Source organism: Poromitra crassiceps, assembly GCF_964638095.1.
Source record: "Poromitra crassiceps genome assembly, chromosome: 1".
Classification (NCBI taxonomy): domain Eukaryota; kingdom Metazoa; phylum Chordata; class Actinopteri; order Beryciformes; family Melamphaidae; genus Poromitra; species Poromitra crassiceps.
In genome coordinates this window covers 101,775,408-101,788,305 of record NC_139623.1, presented here as the reverse complement: position 1 = coordinate 101,788,305, position 12,898 = coordinate 101,775,408, and the positions used below count along the sequence as shown (strand labels likewise).

Sequence of the window (12,898 nt, the reverse complement as noted above, 5' to 3'; positions counted from 1 at the left end):
GAGTGCAATTGTCCAACTATCTTGGACAATTGGTTTGACCTAGTTTTACATGACAGTTTTCCAGCTTCTTACATTTTCAAAAATGCAGATGATTTAGCATTACACTACATAGATTTATGCAATGTATTAATTTCTCTCCTCTCCCTTTCTCCCGCAGGCAGAAGATGTGGGTGGGAATGTGGGTGGGAAATCCCAGGATCCTTGTTCCCAGTATTAATGGTAATATTACCGTGATTTCCGGTTCGTGTTAGTCTCCTGGCGACTGAGTAAGAAGGTTCGTGTTAGTCTGCAGCGACTGAGTAAGAATCTTTGAGTGTAGAGTTTGGACATGCAGAGAGAAGTGCATTGCAGTAATCGAATCTAGAAACAAGAAGCAAAATGGATCGCTTAAAGGAGAAAAAATGCCTACAGTAATCCTGCAGTTAATTCAAAGGTGGAAATATGCTGATGAATGTTGTGCTTGCAGGGATGATTCTGCCCAGGTATGAAGGGCTGACAGAACTGCTGGGAGGACAGGAGGGAGAGAGTGAAATAAGAGGCTGTTATTGTTCATCAGGGAGAAACACCACTGCTGTGCAGCTGGGTGTGTCTCCCAAAGAAAGGCAGTTGTGAGCGACTTGACTTTGATCTCGGCAGGAGAGGTGCAGACCGACATCATTGATATAGCGGTGGAACACATGAACAACTTTGGGTTTGTCACGGCTTGTGACAGGTGGGAGGGATAGTGTACCTGATGTATGAACGTGTGCCCTATCGGAGTTGATATATCCGAGAGAATGGGTAGAAACAGAGAGCAGCTGGAGAAAAAAGAAACAGACTGAGGCTGTATGCACAGTGCACTGCATACACTCCATGTGTCTTTACCTCCTTGTATCTCTCCAGCTCCTGAACAAAGGTGCGTTGGTAGAAGAGGGTCTGCAGACGTTCTTGGGTGTAGTTGTGGCACAAGTCCTCAAAAGTGGCGCCGCATTCCCGCTTAGCCAGCCGGGGGTTTTGGAAGCCGGGGGTGTCCACAATGAGCAAAGAGCACAAGGAATGCTGGCTGGACTTCAAGGCCCTGAAACACACACGCACGCACACACACACACGCACGCACACGCGCGCGCGCGCGCGCACACACACACACACACACACACACACACGCCCGCACACAGTGATTGGATAAAATGATCAGATGTGATATATAATAAAGATTGTTGATGTCGAGTGAACACGAACTATGACACGAACCGAAGATTGGACCAGAGGACATGACGATGGAGAAACAACCGACCAGCAGCCTGCTTCAAATCAACGAATGCTTTATATTTATTGAAATGAAATATGGTGATATCTGTAACAATTTGGCATACACCATGCAACATATATCTTGATATAATTCAAACAATGGTTCCTTTCCCAGACCATGGTGGGCTGGTCTGTACACTATTGCTGTGAAAAAGTTACATCTGATTGTGTCAAGTGTTACACAACATAAGTGATCTTATGTTGAGTTCTATCGATAAAGTATGTTTTCCAATAATCAATGACACATTAGATTGTCATATTTTTTACTGAGCTTGGTGGAATTACCTCAAGACAATTGTGTATCAGCTTTAAATGTCCAATATTGACAGAAGAACAAATTAAACAAACGACCAGCAGCATTCAAATATGCAAAAACTTTATATTTATTGAAATGTGGTGATCTCATTACATAATGTTATGCCCAAGTGATCTCATGTCACATTACATAATGTTATGCCCAAATGGTCTGCCCAGAAGCGTCACTTTACATGTATGGTAGGGAATTATTTTAAACCAATGTTTAATGTATGTTAAACCAACATTTATCTTCCATAATGAATTAAATCATAATCACAATGCTACGAAGACATTAGCTAATCACCACAGAGGCGCACAGACCAGTTTATCAGATAATTTCGCCAAAGCATCACTGACTTAAAATGTGTCCAGGTGATCAGCTCTGGAGCCGGCTTATATGGTCGCTACCCCGGTCCTCTAAAATCCGATTTCAATATAGGTGTTATTTTGATAAACTGACCTCATAACGGGGATCTATACTGTGTATACGTGTGTCTACTAACATTATTAAAAGATCATAAAGATAACGCTTTTCTGGTAGTTTACTATTAATCTACGGCTATGTTGCTAGGCTAGGGCTACCCTGCCCTGGCTGTGCTGTTGTTGTGATCAGTTTTCCCGGTTTCCTGCTTGTGTCAATCAAAGAAGCCACGCCCCAAAAGTCTTATTTATCACCTTTTACTCTAAATGGGGCCATAATTTCGAAAACTGAGCCCATGAGAGCATGAAAAAGACTTAAAGGAAACCAAAATCCACAAAAACGTTCTATGTTATTTAGGGTCTTATGTTAGTAATTGTGTGGCTCAGAAATTATGATACATTACTTTCAACTCAAAGCCTTAAAATCGACACTTTTCTACAAGGTCTGGATTTCCACTTCCTCATTGAAGAGAGCAGTGCGCGAGGTGCTAAAATGCAGGAGCTTATGACGTCATGGATTTTGAGAATTTGTGGTGGGGGACCGCAGACCCCCTAGGGGGGTGTGGGGGCATGCCCCCCCGTGATATTTAAAATGCATGAATTTGGTGTACTTTGAGAAAGCTTAAGAGCAAAATGAAAAGGCTAGATCTATGAAGAACATGTCATCATTACTGTGCTGTGGGTTTACAATGACAAACTAAATTTCTCCCTATAGGTCAGGGATACTCAACTTGCTTTGCCACTTTCGTGAAATGATAGAAGAGGGGCCAGTTAATAAACAAACCATATACATTTTTCTGTAGCGGATTGTAGGTTTTTGGGGTGTCAGCCAGAGTTTAGGCTGACAGTGTTGTGCACACCGGATAGTTAGTTAGGTTAAGTTAGTTAGGTTAAGTACATACATAAGTGCCTGGGTAGCGAGCAGATGGCGGTATTTGACAATTTAGCAGCTAAATCATAGATTATTGAAAGATATTCCATATTCCAGACTGAAATGCTATAACAGAAGTATTGGCCAGAATGACATGAACATTTATTGGACACTTATTCAGCGGATATCTTGCATGTTGCGTTCAGGTGCACTGTAAAAAAATATATATATTTTTTATTATTATTATTATTATTATTATTATTTTTTTTTGGTCAACATCTTATTGTGGCGGTCAAAATATTATTGTGGCGGCCCGCCACAAATTCCTTTATGTATGGGAAACACTGAGCTCTATATAACCTTTGTACACGCGAGCAACTCGCCCTTCTCCTTTTGTCCGTTCCTTGCCCCCAGTGACAGCGCTCGCTCAGTGTCTGTCTGTCTCCCTCCCACTCTGTGTGCTGTGTGTCGAGCGCTATGCTGCCTTCTCTCTCTCTCTCTCTCTCTGGACTAGTGAGAGAGAGAGAGAGCAGGCAGCATAGCGCTCGACACACAGCCTGGTGACGCGAGGTTACTCACACACACACGCACACACACACACACCCACACACACACACAGTAGCACTGTACAGACGCAGCAACAGTCTCTCCCTCTCCGAGCAACAAGCGAACACACACACACACACACACGGTGTGTGTGTGTGTGTGTGTGTTCGACACACGCACTCCATCTCTCTTTCTCCGTTTCCCTCCCTCCCTCTCTCTCGCGCTCTCTCTCGGAGACCTGTAGTCTTGCACGCACACACACACGGGACATGCCCACACAGTCCACGGGAGAAAATACACTCTAAAATCTAATTGATTCTCATGACTTTTGTCATGACTGTCAAACCTAAATTTATATACTTTGCGACGTTCATCATCGTTCAAATTTGGCTGGTGGCTTATTAACATAGATTCCTGTGATGTGATGAACTCAAAATGCTAAATAATAATAAAATATTTCTGGTTTCCAGGGACTTTAAAATTGTTGATTCAGACAATAAACTAATTTAGAACGTGTTTATTTAAGACACAGACTGAGAGAGAAGTCAGGTCATTTTTCCATAGAGAACAATGCATGTCACTTCCGGACCGGCACGTGGCGCCTTGCCATTCGAGAGAATGGCTTCATAAATTCACCTCGAAGTTATGGCCACTGCCCTAAACTAATCCTCTTTTTGTTTTTGTTTTGTTTTTTGTTTTACCCTAAACTAAACCTAAACCAAATTACTAAACCAAGTACTAATCCAAACAACTAAACTCTAAACGTGACCTTACGCACCTTACACTAAACTAACGTACTGTACTGTGCATCTAACATTGTGCCCCAAACAAAGTCCTAACATTAAAATACCCCCGGAAATAAGTGAGGAGCAGCGACAATCAACATGTCCTCACTTTACAGGATTTTTCACCATCTTTGTCAAGAGACACACATAAGCATATTAATTGTTTGCTAGTAGTGGCAGCTGCAGTCTGCTAAGCATAGAGGAGCAGGCAGACTAACCGGTTGATGAAGGAGATGAGGATGGTGAAGAGCTCCGAGTATAGCCCTGATGCCATTGCCTCTAAACACTCCATAGCTGTAGCCTTGGATCCTGGTACGAGGAGCAGCCAGACACAAACAGAAAACAGCTAGTAAAACATCAATATCTGTACCATCAAAAAGAAAAACAGAACAAGCGTTGGAATTATAAGATAGAGTGAGAATTCTGGATTTTCGGCTGTAAAAACTATGGTCGCTACATTTGCTGCTAATAGGATGTTCAATGGCAGCACATTTAAGTTGCGACATTAAGCCCTATGGCAGAGGGTATCCAACCAGCTCTGAAATGTTCTCTGTAAATCAGTGTCTTTCACACACAGTTATATCAGAACTGCTCAGATCCAACTGCACACACCCACATCTGTGCCTTATGGCAACGGCCACCTGTTCAGCTTTCCTAATTCATTCCACTCTATCTGTGACACAGCTAGTGAGTTAAAGGTGCTTGGGGGGGATGTGTCTGTGTGTGTGTGTGTGTGTATATATATATATGTGTGTGTGTGTGTGTGTGTGTGTGTGTGTGTGTGTGTGTGTGTGTGTGTGTGTGTGTGTGTGTGTGTGTGTGTGTGTGTGTGTGTATACACTCCTCTATGTCTGTGTGCTTGTGAGTGAGGGAAGATACCGCAATGGTGAAATAGAGGTCAATTCTCTCCATCCCTAACTGTGATAGACTTTTACCTGTATCCTCACGCCCTTCAAAGTGTGCTGTGGTCTGGATAAAAGTCAGAGGAACTGCACATGTGTGAAAAATCAATGTGAGCCAATTATGATTTCAAGGACAGTGAATGAAGAGTAGATCCAAAATTGCTTGTCCTGATATAGTGTGTGTACTTATCTGTCAGTAGCCATTGTAAAGCTGTGGTATTCATTACTAAGATAAGCTTTACTTTCTCCAGGGCATGCAATTTCCCCCAGCTGATGAGCAAACAGAGGTGTGTGTGTCTGTGTGTGTGTGTGTGTGTGTGTGTGTGTGTGTGTGTGTGTGTGTGTGTGTCTGTGTGTGTGTGTGTGTGTGTGTGTGTGTGTGTGTGTGTGTGTGTGTGTGTGTGTGTGTGTGTGTGTGTGTGTGTGTGTGTGTGTAGCACTAGGAAGAGTGACAGAGGGACAGAGAGCAAGGCTGTTTGGAGTGAAGGGGCGAGAGTGTTTAGACATGTGTGTAGAGTACCTGCGTCTCCCGTGCCATGCTCGTCAGCAGGCTGGCGGGTGCTGCTGGCTCTGGGCAGGGTGCCCTTGGCCTGGTGCTTGAAGATGGAGGAGGAGAGCTCCTCCAGGGTGCAGCCCAGCAGGTAGGCAGCCTTCTGGGCCCACTCATGACGTGCAAACTGTCTCCTGCCAGCTGAGACACGTGCAGGAAAACCTCCATTAGCCCTCTGCCAAGCAGCCCAGGCGCGTGGCTAGCCTGCTAGCTTTCTGACAATCTTGTCTCTGACAGAGTAGGATTATGTCTCTGGTCAAGCTGACACAAACACAGCTGGAGAGAACATGCCCTAACAGCACACTCAAAATAGTGGTGGCTTGAATACATGGAATTGCAATTGGGGGGGGGGGGGGGGGGGAGGGATTTTGCTCACACATCTCTGTTGGTAGGCATGCCACTTCACTCTGACCACCTGGTGCGTTACTCTAGTCTAGAATCTATGGGTATAACCATTTTGTGAAGAGAGGGTTTAATTGTTAATTGTTCATCTGTCCTCTCACAAGTCTCTACAACGAAAAGCTTCTAATGTCTGATGTTCAAAAAGATCAGAAAACTTCTGTGCTATTTTTTCAGTGATGATTATCCTTTATCAACTTGAAATTTAATACAATTCATATTATTATCAAGTGCAATTAATTGATTTACATAAAGACCTCTTTTGGGAAACATAGGTTTCTCTTTAATCTAGTGGCTGAGTGATATGCAGATATGAGCTTTAATCCACCATGGAGTATTATCTCTTAAGACATAAGAGAGAAACTGGGGGATTTCAAAAGAAGAATGGTTGACTATCTGTTTCATCAGCAAAAGCCTCCCATATCTTTCATTATGATAAGCAAGATGGTTGTGAAGACAATAAAAGAAAAGACATTAAAATATTGTCTTTGATACTGTAGACATTCACTATCACAATGCAAATATCAGCTAGCAAAGCACATGAAGAAGGGGAAACTGGGTTACTTAAAAATAAATCAATAAATCAATACAATTATAAAGAAAAAGGACCCAAACTCATAGTGGAGTAAGCCTTCCTTCTGTCTACACGTATAAGACATTAATAGAATGTGTATAGAGAAAATAATACAAGCTCATTTCATGTCAGGTCACTTTTACTGGTTCCACGGGGATAGAGATCTTTGCTGCCCTCTTGTGCTACATAATCTAGTTGCATGGCCAATGAACATGATATTTCATCTATAGGTGAATGTATGAGAACTGTCTTCCAGGAGGACAAAGGTCCTATTAACAAAGAACCAGCGGTCATCCAATAGTTTGAAGCATTCATTGCTTAAAATTCTAAAATTGTTTCTATGACAGATCACTGGAGGGGAACACTCAAAATCATTTGGCAAGGACTTGCCTGCAACTATCACTACTGGACTATCACTACTATCACTACTGTGGACAATCTTCATGCTATTGTTTCTTACTAGGGTTGTCAAAAGTATCGATAGTATCGATAAAAGTCAATACTAAAAATTTGAAACGGATACAATACTCATTTGCAACAGGTATCGATAGTATCGATAAGTATCAATACTAAAAATTTGAAATGGATACAATGCTCATTTGCAACTGTATCAATATCAGCAGTGCTTTCTCTTAATGAAAAATCAAACATACCACTGATTTCTCCCTCCCTGTCATTGGTTGGTATCTTTTGCTTCAACAAGTTCAAAGTGTTCTGATAGGCTGATGACTAGATTAGGGCTAATCTGCTGTGTAAGGTCAAAGTTTTTAATGAGTTTTATCAGGCCTAGATTATGGAGAAGCGTCCATCTGTCTTTGTTTATTCTTTATGCCTCTTGATGTGTTGTTGTCATCCCGCCGCGTGGTATCGAAAATGGTATCGAGTATCAATATTTTCCTGGGTATCGGTATCGAAGTAGACATTCTAGTATCGTGACATCCCTATTTCTTACTGGGGAGAATCGTCATGCTATTGTTTCTTACTGGGGAGAATCTTCATGCTATTGTTTCTTACTGGGGAGAATCTTCATGCTATGGTTTCTTACTGGGGAGAATCTTCATGCTATGGTTTCTTACTGGGGAGAATCTTCATGCTATTGTTTCTTGCCTGCAACTATCACTACTATCACTACTGGGGAGAATATTCATGCTATTGTTTCTTGTAAATTGTATATTGTACATTAACAAGTTCCAAAACAGAAACTAGACGAGGCCTGCATCAAGTTAATTGATTTCCTGAGTAACAATAAGCAGACAAAAACATTATGAAGCTATTCTTCAATCAAATATAATAAAATTAATAATATTGTGTTGTTCAACTTGTACATCATAGACTAAAGAGAGCAGAAAAAAACATCATAAACAAAGATTCAAAACAGATTCAACATTAGATATATAAATAAGACTTTCATTCCAAAACTGTGTATTTTGTAAAGGTTTTGTCACATGAAATTTGAGTCAAGGTTTCAAAATTCCATATGATTCCATCCGTAAAAATAACTATTTGTAGGCAAGGGTCTTAAGATAAGAGAAACACCACATCAATTTCGTGCCAACAATCATCATTTTCAAATGGTGAATCTTATTTTGGAATGAAAGTACATACTGTAAATGGGAGGCAAATACATTTCTAAAGTCATGTCTATTCCTTCACAGCAAGAAAACAATCAAAACGTCTTGCTTTTCATTTCATCATCCAAATATCTACAAACAAATCTTCCTGCCTCTATGAGTCCCCTGATGACTTCTTATGACAAGGTAAGATGTTTTGTTGTTTTTTGACTTAAGGCTAAAATCAGGCTGGTGTTTTGCTGTCCTTGAGATACAACTTCTTTTTCGATAAATCTGCTTAGATCCAACCCAACGAAACACTTCTGTGAGCATGACCAACTCCCATAAAACCAAACTATAAAACCAGAGATTGAGACTAATCTGTGATGTCTCACTAGGGGGATCTTGTTATGTCTGTATGATGTTTTATTTATATGTGGCAGTGCTATCACTTCCAAAACAGAAAATGTAGCCTGATCAACAAATTATCCTAGATAATGATACAGTCACCTTTTCTCAATTTTTTCTATTCTGATTAACACATGAAGCTACTGTATAAAACATCTACTCATCTGCTGTGGATTATTCTTTTTTTATTAATAACTTTTAATTTGCTGTGGATTATCCTGACAGCTTCTGCAGTAACGTCTTTGAAAAGTAAAGTATGCATAATTCATATATGTGGATTACAGCTGTCTTGCATCAGGCTGAACTTGTTACCTACACTAAGTTAGTGCCGACTTGACATCACGTCGGTGAGTGTCATTATGGCTCAAAAATAATGTTACTTTATAGTCAGTTCTACCATGCATTGACAATGAGCATAGTGTTTAGAAGGTTTCTAATTAAGGTGAATGTTATATTTCTTTGAAAATGAACAAATCTAGAATGACCCTTTCCTTAAACTCACACATACACAATTGAGTGTAAATTAAATTTAACGGGTGCAATACAGACCGACAAACTAGCAAATAATACAGAACAGTGTAGAAACCTGCTTTTATCCACTGCATCTCTTTCTTCTACTGATGGACACTACATCATACCATATCAATTGAATGGCAAGAATGGCATTAAGAAGATATAATTTGACTTTGACATATTAGAGACATTGATGACTGACAGTAGCACTTCATAATGGCGATAATATCTATGTTGTCCAGCTATAATATTCTAGATTTGGATAGGTAATTATGTCAAAGGCCAATTTCTTTTGGAGAGGATTGTGGCTGCAGGCGGTTGCAGGGTGCAACACGACACAAAGTGGGAAAGGGTCTCCTCCAGTGAGGAGTGGCAGTGGTTATTTTATTTCTAGTTTTTGTCTTTTTTTTGTCTTTTGTTTGTGTGAGGATGTATTGCTGCCATGTTGTTGTAGTGTCTGTTAAGTGTAAAAATAAAATAAAAATAAAAATGTGTCAAAATATGTTTACTAATATGTGTAAAGTGTTGAATGTCATTATTTTGATATGCCTTTTTTTTTATCAGTATTAGACATATATAAATCTATATGTATCTAAGTGTATCTTTATTATTACTATATACTGTAGATGTTAGCATACAGAATATGACTCCCATGAATAAGTAATGCAGCTATAGAATGGCAAAGCCCTTGGTGTGTTCAGTCTTACCCTTGGTAGCTCCTGCAGCCCCGAGATGGTAGATGGCCCCGAGGACGAGCCAGAAGGCCCTCTGCTCCTCCACGCTGAGGCCCAGGACCTTCATGGCCGCTTGAAGCTTGGAGAACTGCTGGGAGGCCCGCTGCTTGTCATCAGACTGGGAGATAAAACACACACACATTCAAATGTATTTGGTTTGTTTCTGGAACTTGATAAAGTCCTCACAAGAGATCTTAAAGGAATGCACCAAGTTTTGGGGAGATTGACCCATTGGTCACCTTACCATTTAAAGGTGCAATAGATGGGGTTTTTACTGTCCTGTAGCACAAGATGAAAACCTAACCAAGACGTACTGGCCTCTATTGTGAAAATGTAACTGAATGTGACTGAATTAATTGTCAGATCCAGGACACCTTAAACTGTGTCAGAGACTTGTCGATGAGGGGGCGTCCGGGTAGTGTAGCGGTAAATTCCCTGCCTACTAACACGAGGGTCGCAGGTTCGCACCCACGTGTTACCTCTGGTCTGGTCAGGCGTAGCCTGGTAAACCAGCCGGTCACGTGAACTCACATTTTTGGAGGGAAGCCGGATTGGGGGTATGTGCCCTGGTCACTGCACCAGTGCCTCCTGTCGGGGGCGCCTGGTTGGGGTCGAAGGGAGAAGGGAACTGGTGGGAATAGCGTGATCCTCCCACACGCTACTGTACGTCCTGCCGGTGAAGCTCCTCGTCAGGTGCAAAGAAGAGGCTGGCAACTGCGCATGTGTCGGAGAAAGCATGGTGCTAGTCTACGGCTCTCCCCAGATTGGCAGAGGGTGGAGCAGGGACCGGGGCAGCAGGGGGAAAAATTGGCCATGTATAATTGGGGAGGGGGGCAAAAAGGGGGCAGGGGGTGAAAGAAAAGGAAAAGAGACTTGTCGATGAGAAGTCATAGATTACGGCCCCTTTAAGTGATGAGAACACACTAACATTGTTCACTCATGTGCTCCATGTTGAGCGTGACTCTTTCTTTAGCATATTCACATACGTGGGGCTGGGCCAAATTCTTCTGGGTTGTGTTAACACTTCCGGTGGTCACGGCGTGAAATACAAAAGAACGTCAGAAGAAGAAAGTTGTTTTTAGAGCAGGAATGCGTTGAACATCGCCCGCAGCTGCGGTCTGAGTGATACAAATCAAGTCGAAGAGGAAAAAGATGAGATCAACAAAAAGAAAACAACGGAATGGGCAGTTAACAGCAACACACTGAGAGACGTCCTTGTACAAAACATACCTGGACTCGAACATAGAAAGCTTCAGATGGTTTTCAGTCTCACTTACGTCTATAAGACCCGCAGACGTTAACGTTGAATGCGAGAATTAACGAGCCAGTTACATGGCGTTGCATTCTTAGACATTGCCGTTTGCTTTTATTTCGTATGTTACATACAATTGGCTAAATTATTAGATAATTCAGAGTTAGATGATTTTTTTTTTTTAGCCGGACGTCGTGACACAACCACACAACCGGGTCAAATGGGCGTGGCTACATATTGGTGAATACTCTGTAGTAGTATTAAGAAGACTGGCCTTTTAGTTATAAAACGTTCTCCAACCCTCTCTCCCTGCTCTACTCCCATTTATATACTGATGATGATGATGATGATATATATATATATATATATATACACACATATATATATACACACATTATATATATACATATACATATACATATACATATACATACACACACACACACACACACTATCTCCTGCACAAAACCCTAACCTTAACCCACTGTCAGATGTAGCCGTATAGCCATATAGCTGCTACTAGTTCTACTTTTCTCATGTTTGAGATAATGCTAGTCATCACTCAACATAGTCAATTCCCCTATTTGTATCAAGCTGGGCCAACGGGCCAGTCTCCCAAAAACAAGCTGTATTTACCTTAGCCTGTGGCACGATTCCAAACGCATGGTTTTCAGCCAAGTGGTTGAGGTGCAGCTCAGTTCTGATGAAGAAACCAGTTATCAGTCACAATGAACACAAGGCAGAGGATTCAATGTCTCTGGTGCCTGCCAGTACCTCAGCCATTGTGACTTGAGGGATGAATTGGGGTATTGGGTCTGGCACACAACAAAGTATTCCCCAAAAGCAGCAATAGTTCACCCGATGTATCAAAATAAGAAATACAAAATCCAGTGAAAATCACAAGTGCAATTTTGCCTCCAATCTCCTATGTGGTGTCAGTAAACAGACTATATACTATGGACTGTAATGTGTTTTTGGTATGATAGTATAGAATTCAGCCTAACCTAAGGGAGCTGTCTACTCCGGCCATCAGATAGTAAAACACGTTAAAGGTGGACTCTCCCTCCGGTCTTCTGGTCACCCTCGTCTTCTCCAGAAGCATGGTCTGAAAGGACAGAAGAGGACAAGATATTACGATTTTGATATCTCATCTGAACTCATATATGTACAGTAAGTGTGTGTAGTAGGAGGTTCAGTGGTTGGACCGCTCCAATGGCTTTGAGTTTATATGTACCTGGATAGAGGCTGAGGTCACCTGGCCAGCCTGGTCAAAGTCCAGGGAGACAACATGGGAGAAACGACTAGCGTTCCCATTCATAGAAGTGGAGGCATTCCCAAATGCCTCCAAAACTGTGTAGACAGCCTGCCATTTCTCTGCTACATGAATCAAAGGAGAAATAAAGTAATTTGGGGGAAAATTACATTGATGTCTGTAATGTCCTGTATAGTGAATACAAAAAAGAACGAGTTTGGATTAGTTTAAACCTACTGGAGAAGGTTTTGCTAGTGTTGCCGGCAATGGTGACCAGGTATTGGACCAGATGTTGACAGTTGGTAGTCTTGCCACTGCCACTCTTGCCCAGCAAGACAATGGACTGGTCCTGGCGAGTGGTCAAGAGGTTCCTGTATGCAGACTGGGCCATGCTGTAAATGTGAGGGGCAGTGTCCTCCCTCCTACAGCCCTTAAACATGTGCATCACCTGATGGGAAGACAGAAGGGAGTAAGTGGGCTGGGTTTTTCTGTCTGTCTGCAATTTTGGTCCCACATTGTGAGATTTGTGGTGTTTTGTCAGTAATGATGTCACAGTGT

The 12,898-nt window shown here is 41.7% G+C and overlaps 1 protein-coding gene across 1 annotated transcript in view; it reads right to left on the bottom strand.

Moving 5' to 3' along the window:
- LOC310776356 (unconventional myosin-XVIIIa-like) overlaps window positions 1-12,898 on the bottom strand; it is a gene marked incomplete at both ends in the record, with an annotated part of 121,333 nt that overhangs the window by 52,135 nt on the left and 56,300 nt on the right. Inside the window, 8 exons of the mRNA XM_083636552.1 lie at window positions 865-1,057; window positions 4,425-4,515; window positions 5,629-5,799; window positions 9,810-9,954; window positions 11,725-11,788; window positions 12,093-12,193; window positions 12,323-12,465; window positions 12,578-12,788. Coding sequence (XP_083492678.1) covers window positions 865-1,057; window positions 4,425-4,515; window positions 5,629-5,799; window positions 9,810-9,954; window positions 11,725-11,788; window positions 12,093-12,193; window positions 12,323-12,465; window positions 12,578-12,788 — 1,119 coding nt within the window. The remainder of the gene's footprint in view (window positions 1-864; window positions 1,058-4,424; window positions 4,516-5,628; window positions 5,800-9,809; window positions 9,955-11,724; window positions 11,789-12,092; window positions 12,194-12,322; window positions 12,466-12,577; window positions 12,789-12,898) is intronic.